The following is an 11,200-nucleotide window of genomic DNA, read 5'->3' on the forward strand; positions in this document are numbered from 1 at the left end:
ACAATTATACATGGCGAAATAATATCTATATGTGAGTTTTTACAATTGTAGAATGGACGTCTGTCCAATTTTTGAAAACCAGTGAATGTTCAATCAGTAAAATTCGCGTGGGTTGTTCACGATTTCATGAAAATCAATTTATGATTTTTGAATAATAAAAGTTTTGCTCGTGTTTGCAGGTTCGATGAAACGAGAAAATTTTGAAATATTAACTCTTGTATCACAATCACTACTGTTAGTGGAATCGTAAATAAGTAAGAGTTGAAAGTTACCATTTTTGTAGACGGTGATGTGAACATCTTTATTCCATGATTCATTGTTTTGTTGAATCATGCGCTTTGTATGAATGATGCATTGAATGTTATCATCTGTCATAGCCACTTTGCAAGAATGACTGACTCCCATGATGACACTTCCAAAGATGATGTTTCCAGATATGACATCTCTACGGATGCAACTTCAAGAAATGGTAATTCTGGGACCTCTGAGTGATGGTGAGAGATCCTTCATACTGAGTTGTACTCCTGGTTATTTCATTAACTTTATCACAGGATGATCGTGTAGTGAGATCTCGGATCGATGTATACTTCTCGGAAATGGAAGAAAGTCTTCGGGACGAAGAACCCAGAAGCAAGGACTACAAGATGTTAGCAAATAACGTGCAGTCCCCAACCGTTTCTTTGGTGAGTTGTTAGCGCTCCTTGTGTCATGACCTTTCCCCGCCCGTGCAATTAGGATCACGAGACCAAGGTTTGTTATTTCTTTTCAGAATTTTACTCCATCAAGCCTTGAAAGTCTTCAATTTTTTGTTGGTGAACAAACGGTTTCTGAATTGAGTGTCGAAGAAGAAGTCGATGTAAGTACCTCTTCGTATGATATTTCCAAGAGGAGATTTCCATGAATCGAGGGAGTACTGATGATGCCCATTTGTCTTCGGAGGATGGTGAAGAAGAAAACCCTGGATTTTGAAACCGAATGAAAGCAATGATGTTTCCAACGGCGATGTTGGTAATTCCGGTCCTTTGAGCACTTTAGGGACCATTCCAGTAGGTACCCATCGTATATTTTCTTCATAGAAGTATGAAATTTCTGATTCATCTCTCTGCTCGTTCATCCGATTATTATGAAATTTTGACATGTTGTAGCGAACATCCATACGAAGATAATGGTATATCACTCAACCTTATATTCCTCACCAATTTCTCCCAGTTCATCGTCTTATACAGGGCAGTGTAAAATCTTCTCAAACGAACTTGTTGCAAAACGTGTTTAATGACTTCCACGTTATTTGTTCATGTCTTGGATGCATAGTAAAGAACTTAAATAATGTTGGTTCACTTATATGTTTAATTTTATGATTGCTTCTTCAATTCCATGTTTGAAAGCTCTAACTTGTATCCTTGCTATATTAGGTGGAAAATGGTGGGATTGAGCATAATGAGACCCACAGTGATGATTCGAGCAACCTTGAGACTATTTATGATGAGACCACCACCTTTGCACCTCAATTCCATGAAACTCTTGTTGTTGAAACCGTTGAAGCGACCAGAACTCCAATTGTGGTTGTTTCAGAGATGGAAGAGACCAGGCCAAGAATGGAAGAAGTTGCTCCAGCTGTTGAGGAAACTGCTGCTATGACTGTTGAATTTGCTCCAGTGATTGAGAATCGCATAATGGTGCAAGAATACCCTAATGCGGGGATTGTTTGTGATCCTCCATTTGGTGAGTTATTCCCATATCACACATCAGTCGGTGAATTAAGCGTTCCCATTGGGTATGCTGACATGTATGAGAAGTTGTGGAAGATGTACGGTCATATTGTCGTCACCAAGGATCCAAAGCGTAGCTACTTCTTGACAATGCAAGTAGCAAACATCTTTTACCAGTCATGCTGTGGTGGAGAAAATGGCCAAGATTGATGAGTTGACTGAGAAGATGAAGTTGGAAAAGGCGGCCTTGCGATTCTTGGAGAATGCAGAGAAGCAGAAATCATCTTTTTCCTGTTTCCTTTAGTTTCCCTTTTCATAATCTCTTGAACCTTGAACTTCTGAGAGATGTGAGGCTTTAGCTTTTGGTTTTGATTTTTGATTGGTTTTTGAATACACGTTAATTGAGGATTTCCTTTTGGATTTGATAGAGATTTTATTTAAATAAAAGAACTTTGATAAATTGCTGAATTCAAATACCGGATGCAAGTATTGCAAACATTTTGGAGGAATTGTAAATACAGGTAAAAGAAAATCCTAAAATGTGTTGGGTGTCTCGAACAATCGCTCGTGTCTTGTGCGAATGACACACCAAGACGCCGAACATCTCAGGCGTCAAAGGCTTTGAGCCAATTCTCATGTATTACTAGTATGGTCCTTCCATCTGTGTTGATCAGCTTGTAATATCCTCAACCTATGGATTTAGCAACCACGAAAGGCCCTTCCCAATTGGAACTCCTAGCCGAACGGAGTTTGCACTTAGTGGCTTTGAGAACCAAATCTCCTTCATGAAATTTGTTTGGCTTGATGGTTCTCGCCCTGAAGATCTTTTGCTGATTCAGCATTCCTATGATGATGGGGTTCCATGGTAGTGCAGTCAAAGTTTCCTGACTTTGTGGCACATATGGACACTCGTGCAAGGGAGAGTATACAGGGTATTGCTTGTTGAACTCTGTCATTATTCTAGCAATAACTGTGTCAGTAGAATGCTGAATTTTGAGAGGTTCTGCATCCAACCACTTGGTGAAGTATTGCCGAGGAGAAATCAACCACTCATAGCGTTTGGTAAGTGCTGAGTTATTAGCAATATTGAGTCCCCGGACCATGGTAGCATATTTGATAGTTGACAATATGGACCCATGAGGAGGAATAAGACTTGCCTGAGTGCGGAACCTTTGGATGAAAGTATGTGCATTTTCTTTAGGTTTTTGCTTCACTTCATCAAGGCTTTGACTTTCTCCAGATACTCGAATGATGAAGTATCCTATGCTTCTTCTGAATCGGAACTTTATTCAATAGAGAAATGTGAAATTGCAGGTGTTGGAGTTACCTTTTCAGCATGAATCCATGTTCGTCCAAGGATCATATCATATCCTGGGTCTTCCCTGATTATGTGAAATTTGGTTTCTACCCAGGTTGAACCGGTTTTTATCTTGAGGATGATGAAACCATATGCATCCCTGGAAATTCCTTCATGATCTCTAACTGCAATGGGGGCATGAGTGGCTTCTTGTCGAGTAATGCCTGCAGCTCTGAGGGTTTTCAAAGGAATGATATTGACAGTGGTTCCCACATCGACCAACGTTCGCTTGAATTCATTTCCTTTGAGGTGACCTATAGTGAGAAGTCCCCAGTCGTACATCTCCATGTCTGTTGTTGGAGGCTCAAAGAGTGTCTCATGGATTACTAGACGCTTCCCTGACATGATGTGATCCAATGCTGCAAATAGATCACTTCTTTGGGCCTTTGACATGTATAGCAATTCACAGGCATGTTCAATCAGGGATTGGACTACTTCCTTGACAGGTGGTTCAGAGAGCGTGAAGGTCCCGATAGGAAGAGGATTTTTGTGCACTCCTTAAATCCCCAGTTCCCCTGAATCAGATTTCTCTTTGAATATACGTTTCAAAATTCTGCAATCACTGGTTGGATGGCTGACATATCTGTGGAAACGGCAGTAGTGTGGATTTCCCACTTCTTCTTCTGTTGGCTCTCTTCTGACGGGAGGTAGTTTGATCGCACCTCTTGAATCCATACTTCCAACAACTCGATCACCTCTTCAATGGGAAAAGGGAAATCTGGCTCTTCTTGGTCGTTCTGTTGACACTAAGCCGGTGGTTGTGCATTTCTATCCTGGTTGTCCTTCCTTGATGCTTTTGTAGGATGGGACATTGGAGGAGCATTCTTATGTTGTTGCGCCTCAGCTTTCCTTTTTCCTCCTTCAACAACACTCATGGACGGTTGAACATTGTATTGTTTATTGACTAGGCGTCTGATGTTGCTTCGAGTGTCTCGCGACTCCTCGGTTTTGACAGTTTTTGTTCTTTCCAGTAAGGTTGGAGCAGTAGTTGTTGATCGCTTAGCCGCTTCATGGAGTTCTGAGAAAGTTTGGAATCGGAGATTTTCCAGCAAGGCTCTGTAGACAGGTATCATCCCGTCGATGCACAAGTCCACCAATTTTTGTTCAGTAACATTAGGATCATGACAATCCAAGGATTGAATTCTGAACCTCTTCACATATTCGTTCGGATGTTCGGTGTTTTTCTGAGCCATTCTCCCTAAGTCAGAAAGAGTAATCTGCTCTGAAACGAAAAAAGTATTTCATGTAGAAGGCATTAACCATTTCTCTCCAATTAGCGATGCTCCTTGGTGCGATGTTGTTGTACCAAGTATATGCTCGGCCGGTCAGAGACTTTGAGAACTCCTTCAGTTGGACGGCATCATTGTGTTCATGTTCTCTTAATGCCTCCAAGAATCGAGAAACATGCTCTCGGGCATTCCCCGTTCCATTGTAAAGTGAGAACGTTGGAGAAGTATAGCCCTTCGGGAGAGAAATCCTCTGTACAACAGAGGAATAGGGAGGTTGATGACGATGGACAGATGGTGCCTTGACTTTTCCTCGATCCTCCATGAATCGCTCTAGATCTTCACGAGTGATGAAACCGGCAGGCTCCTTTGTTGGTTCTGCAGGTTTGTGGACTTCATCATCATCAACTACATGGATGGGAACAACTTCAGGGTCAACAGATGTTTCTTTGGCTTTTCCTTTCTCCTGAGTCTTCTCGGACACTTTGTCAGTGAGAGTCTTGAGATAATTGAATAATTCCTTATGAGTGGAAGCCATGTCGATTTGATTCTTGGCAAGAGTTTCCTGTACCTTCATGAGATCGCCTATGGTAGGAGGATTTTCTCTGACTTCCTAGGAATGTCGGCCGAAAAGAGGATGATTTCCAGCGTTGGGTTGAGGAGGAGTAACGTCACCACCATTGTTGGAAGCAGGAATTGTTTCTGGAATACCATTATTGTTATTGTTGCTAGTGACCCAGACCTAAGACCAGCCATTTTGTGAAAATGTGAGATTGCAACCGAGAGATTAATCTCCCACTGTGGTCGCCAATCTGTAGATGGGAAAAAGCGATTCGCTGGTTTTTCAGGGAATTAATGAGACGAGCGTGTTGTCGAGACTCCTCAACCGAGCGAATTGTTCAACCTCACACAGATGCACTGCAAAGGGAGTCCTTAGATTCGAGAGATCAATCTGTAGGACTCCGGCCTAAACCAAGTCAATGGCAGTTCCAAAGTCAATTCGTCGCAAAGAGGGAAATAGGTTGATCTGTAGGAGGGAAGCTGAGAATTGTGTGGGATCAATGATGATCAAGGATTGTGGATGTGTTGAAGGTTTCTGCAATAATGATGGAATGATGAATTCGAATAAGTTCTGGTAGATTGATGAATTCTTGAGAGTAATTGCTCGAGAAATTCTGTATAGACAAATGTTCAAGTGTTCGAATGTTGTCCTCAATCATGGATTCACAGACTTATTATATTGTCAGAATAGCAAAACATCTTGATCCCTGTAAGTGTGAAGGTTTCTTGAGTGAAAGAGTGGGAAAGTGAGAGATCTTGGTGAAACCAGTTCCAGGTCGTGCAGAGACTTGGTTAACCGTCCACCCACTACTTTGCTAACTCCTTCAATTGTTTGCACGACTTACTCACATTTCTCATCGTGGATGAATCCACGTGTCGTAGGCCGCCAGACCAAAACCCTAATTGATATCCCCCCATGTGACGTGATTGATGTCTCATGAATCGTGGAGTCTGCATGACAAACGTGTATTTTATTAGTCAGTTGTTGACAGTTTAGACAATAAGTCTAGGGTTTGTTGAATTGAGCATGAGTGAAGAATGCCCAGGGATTCATTGATTTGATGAATTATTGAATATTGATAGTTGGATCAATATTTGAGCAAATATTGCTCAATTTGACGAATTACTGATAAATTACTGAATATTGATAGATCAATATTCGGGCAACTGAGCAACTATTGCCCTATTCGACGAATTACTGATAAATTACTGAATATTGATAGTTGGATCAATATTCGAGCAACTGAGCAAGTATTGCTCAATGTGAAAAATACTAGAACCACCCTACTATATGGGTTCAATATTTTCAAGCCCCACCAAATGGATCCTTCACTATCAACTCCATAATATGACCTTTTGATATTTCTAGGCCCAGAACTTTAATTTTTGGGGCCGGGTTTTAAATTTTTACGGATTTGCTGACGTCAGCGGATCTTTTAATAAATCATAAAATACTGAAATTAACCTTCAGTATTTATAGTCGTTTTATACCTACCAAAAACTGAAAATCAAATCAAATTCAACTCTCTCTTCTCTCCGCTCTCGTTCAGAAACATAATTGGAGATTTTTCTTCAGACGAATTCGTGTGTTTGATAGTTTCATACTGAAGTTCGTTAGTTTGATAGGAAGAAAACGAGAAGAAGAACAACATATGGTTAATTTTCTCGCAATTCGTTGAGTTGTATTCACCGGTTTTACAGATCTGACGATATTGTGAAGATGCATTGATGAACAACAAATAGGTTTGTTCGATTTATCTTTTCTGTTTGTATCAATTACGCTTGATTCACTAGTTTTCTGATCGTTTTTTTGACTTCGGTCTTCTACTAATGTTCGTTTTTTGTATTTTTTTGAGTCTGGGAAGAGGTAGAAGAGAGGTTGGAATAGAGGAAGCTCAAATATAGGTATGAATCTGTTGTTGTTTGATCTTATTGATTTCGATTAAATATTTTTCAGATATAGAATTTTTTGATACGAAGAAGAGGAAGAAGAAACCAGATTATTTCAGAAGAGCAATTACCAAACAAGGTACGGATTCTTGTTGTTGTCTGATTTCGATTTTATTTTTGGATTATTTTGCATTGATTTGAGAAGAGATCTAGTATTTGTTGATTATAAGAAGAAGAGGAGATCTAGTATTTGATGAATTACATTTATAATTCTTGTTAGTGTTTCTTGATTATAAGAAGAAGAAGAAGAAGAAGAAGAAACAACAATGTATCTGAAGAAGAACAACAAATCTAGGTGTAGATATGTTTTATAAAATGTGTAACTTCAAGTTACATATATTGTCCTGTAACTGATATTTTTGTTATTGCATGTGTAACTGTTATTTGTTATTGCATGTGTTATCTGAGAAGAAATTTACTAGATGGAATTTGGTGTTTTGTAACAACAAATCTAGGAAGACGTACTGTTTTGTAAAATGTGTAACTTGAAGTTACATATATTGTTCTGTAGCATGTTTAATTTTTTCTTGTGTATCTTTAAAACAATTTTTTCTTGTTTTCATTTGTTTAGTATGTTGATTGCTCCTTTGATTTTTAGCTTTCTTCATATGATATACTTCTCACGAGGGTGCAACGCCCCCCAGTGAATTACGTTCGTTTTTTTTTTTTGCATATTATTATTGAATTGCGTTCGCTTTTATTTGTTCAGGTTGTCATGGATGTTGCTAGTTCCATTGATGTTGTTCGCTATTTTTCTGATTTCATCACCACTCGTGTTAGTATTGAGACCACACTTGATGAGTTTAAAGCCGAAGTTTGCAGGCAATGGAAGCAATTTAATCCACTTGGTATTTCTTTCTTCTTCCGAGAAGGTGGGAAAGATCTTCCGGTTGACTGTGATTTTTCGCTTCGAGCTCTTGCTTCCCTCGCAAACAATCAGAAGAAGACCATTTTTAATATATTCTTGCAAAATGTTACTCATGTAGCCTCCTCATCTAGCTCTAGGGCAGTTTCTTCTGTTTCTAATGGTTCTAGTATGTCTTTGAGAAACAATCACGCAGTTGGAATGTATCTGGAAGATAGGAGCAAGCCTGCAAAACCGTTGTTGTCGGATGGTTGGCCTAAGGTCCTCGGTGAGATTGGTCATGTGTTTGTGGAAGGGGTTAAGGAGGTCAGGATTGCTTACACCAAGTACCGTCTTCGCACTGGTTTTAATATGGTTGTAACACACAATGAGCGTTCTAGGTTCACGGCTAAGTGTGCAGTAAAAGAATGCGGCTGGAAATTTCATATAGCTTCTATTGATGATAGGAACAAAATGTTTCAGGTATGTTTCATTTGTTCTGTTATTTTTTTAGCATTTGATGTTTTGTTACAGTATGTGTAACTTGTAGTTACACATGATGTTTTTTTGCACCAGATTGGTGTTTTTTCTGCTTCTGCACCAGATTGGTATGTATTTCTGCTTCTATTGTATTGTTGTTACAGTATGTGTAACTTGTAGTAGTTACACATGATGTTTCTTTTTGCACCAGATTGGTGTTTGGTTGATTTGTTTATATTTTGTATCAAATTTTTCAGGTCAGAGCTTATAACCCTAAGCACACTTGTGGTGCTGGTGGGCGCAATTTGCATCAAAAATACTCAACCAGCTTCTCGTCTAGTTTGATTGAGGAAGAAGTTCGCAAAAATCCTCACAAGAAGCCAAGGAAAATTGCAGATGATTTCCAGACCAACTATGGAATTAACATGGAGTACTATCAAGCCTATAATGGTAGGGAGAAGGTGTATGAGACCATTTATGGTGACGATGTTGAGTCATACTCGTACTTGGTATGGTATATTAATGCTATAAGGGAAACTAACCCAGATAGTGTGACAGACTTCCAATTTAATCCTGCAAAGAAAGAGTTCAAACGGATTTTTATCTCATTTGATGCATGCATCAAAGGGTACCGGTTTTGTCGTCCAATGGTCTATTTGGATGCTACTTTCCTTACTGGTAGATTCAGAGGCTGCTTGATGGAGGCTACTGGGATCAATGGTGATAAAGGTATGTTTCTTAAGCAACTCTCAGTACACATTTGGGAATAGCATTTGTAACTCCTAAGTTATATATTTTGTTTTTGGGATGTGTAACTTCAAGTTACACATTATTTTTCTGTTTTTGTGCAACTTATTTTAACTTCATTTTCTGCACTCTTTGTAGGATTTCCCCTTGCTATGGCACTATGAGATTCTGAGAATATTGACAAGTGGGAGTGGTTTTTAAGAAATATGCAACAATTTTTTGGTGACGGGAGGCCAATCACCTTCCATTCGGATCGCCATGACGGACTCTTGCGTGGTGTTCCTCTCGTCTATCCAGACTCATTCCATAGCTTCTGTTACTATCATTTGAAGACTAATCTTCCTATCAATGGATCAGATCCTAGGTACACTCTTGTTCTTGACCTCTTCCAAGAAGCGACGTACGCACTCACACCTGAAAACCATTACAAGGCCATACAGAAAATAAGATATCTGGATTGTGATTGGGTTGCTAATTACATTGCAACCATCCCACCTGAAGCATATGCAAATGCGTTTTTCCAAGGTTGTCGGTATGGACGTACATATATCCAAATAGCAGAATCATACAATAGTTGGATTAAGGTTCACAAGAAGATGCCTGCATTTTCTCTTCTTGATCAGGTTTGCAGAGTGCTTTTTCTGTTTTTTTATTGTCTTTGTTTCTTGTTTTGTCACTTTGTAGATTCATAAGTTTTCTTTTTCTTTTTATTTTCAAGTTAGGATGAAAGTTATGAGAATAATGGCAAAGTGTCGTGCTATTGGTGATGCTGTGATGACTCCATCAACTCCGGAGTATGATAAAAGGCTTGAGTCTCTACAAGATGAAGGTTTGGCATGGCAAGTAATTGTTTCTAGTGTTTGAAGTTTTAAGCGAAAGGACTCACAGAGTGGATCTAGAACACTGTACCTACACCTGTCAAAGGTTTTATTTCTTATGCTTTTTTTTTCTCTTTGTATGTTAATTTTTTGAAAGTTTACAGGGTGTGTAACTTCTAGTTACACTATCTATAAGCATATGTAACTGGCAGTTTACATATTTATGTATATGCATGTGTAACTGAAAGATACACATCCTGTATATGCAATTCTGTTTTTTTGAGTGTTTATATTCTTTGTTTTTTGGGTTTTTTTTCTGAAGGTGGCGTGTGTACGGTTTTCCTTGTTCTCATGCTCTTGCAGCGATACGAAAGATTAAACGTGAAGCTATTGATTTCATTTCACCGTTTTTTACAAGCGATTATTATAGGAAGACTTATTTGCATGTCATCCATCCAATTCCCAACTACAACAGGCATGTTGATATTGACAAAGACAACACCATCAACCCTTCATCTGTCATAAAGAGACAACCAGGTAGACCCCAAGGAAAAAGGATTATAAGCAAAGGTGAAAAGAAAGCAAAGAGGAAAGTTCACTGCGGCAATTGCAAGGAAGCAGGTCATAACAGGGCAAGTTGTAAGAACCCTCTGAAGTACACACCACCCTAGCTTTAAGATGAAGAAGTTCATTTCTGCAAAGTATTTATTTTATGTGTGGTTTCTTATTTGTCTTGGATTATTTGTTTTTTAGTTTTCTTCATGTTGGTTTTCATGGACCAAACATTTTTATTTTTCTGCAACGTTGATTACGTGCAAGGATCTTTTATTCAGATTTTATAATATTAAGTTTTTATATTTTTGTGAGTTCACAGGTGAAATGTGTTTCTATTCCTAGTGTGTGTCTTCTGAACACAGAAGGGAAATACATGTGTAACTTTGGCTTACACTTATAAAATATGGATGTGTAACTATTCCTTACACATTGTTATTTTTACATTTTTTTGATTCAGCTTGTCTTAATTGCATGTGTAACTATGAGTTACTTAACCTATGTTTCAGCATTTGACCCTGTTATACATTCCACTATATTTTGTCTTTACCTGTTGTCTAGAAACAATTATTTTTGAACATATGTAACTTCAACTTACACATCTTAATTTGATGTGTAAGTTTAAGTTACTTAACCTGTTGCATACTTCTGAAACCTTTGCAAACAACAGAAAAGTTCTAATAACAGCTTGTAGTCGACAAAAGTAAACAAGTTTTTAATTCAATAAATTTCAATCCGAAGGTATAGAAGTTTTGTAAATCCAAGAACTGCTAAAATCTACTAACTGAAGAAATTTAAAAGTTTTAACAACATATTTTGCAAGTCTAACAACGGCTTGTAGCTAACAACATATTTGCAAGTAGTAGAATCTTTTCCTAATCCTAATGACTGCTTTACACATCTGTGGATGGATCCGAAAGAATCTTGTAAAGCATGCTTCCTCTCATGCGGTTCAC

At 38.5% G+C, this 11,200-nt stretch overlaps 1 protein-coding gene across 1 annotated transcript; it reads left to right on the plus strand.

Moving 5' to 3' along the window:
- Positions 1-9,080: 9,080 nt before the first annotated feature.
- LOC113356521 lies at positions 9,081-10,363 on the plus strand. Its single transcript, XM_026599712.1, has 3 exons — positions 9,081-9,497; positions 9,559-9,713; positions 10,015-10,363. Exons 1-3 carry the CDS (start codon positions 9,081-9,083, stop codon positions 10,361-10,363), a joined length of 921 nt encoding a protein of 306 aa, XP_026455497.1.
- The last annotated feature ends 837 nt before the right edge of the window (positions 10,364-11,200 follow it).

The sequence above is a fragment of the Papaver somniferum genome, chromosome 1 (genome assembly GCF_003573695.1).
Source record: "Papaver somniferum cultivar HN1 chromosome 1, ASM357369v1, whole genome shotgun sequence".
In the NCBI taxonomy this organism is placed as follows: domain Eukaryota; kingdom Viridiplantae; phylum Streptophyta; class Magnoliopsida; order Ranunculales; family Papaveraceae; genus Papaver; species Papaver somniferum.

What these genes read in the sequence shown, in the direction of transcription:
- LOC113356521 (XM_026599712.1), top strand. Translation starts at nt 9,081, where the DNA reads ATGCAACAATTTTTTGGTGACGGGAGGCCAATCACCTTCCATTCGGAT. An exon ending in CATTTTCTCTTCTTGATCAG is followed by an intron (nt 9,498 to 9,558) that starts GTTTGCAGAGTG and finishes GTCACTTTGTAG; the next exon opens with ATTCATAAGTTTTCTTTTTC. An exon ending in CAAGATGAAGGTTTGGCATG is followed by an intron (nt 9,714 to 10,014) that starts GCAAGTAATTGT and finishes TTTTTTCTGAAG; the next exon opens with GTGGCGTGTGTACGGTTTTC.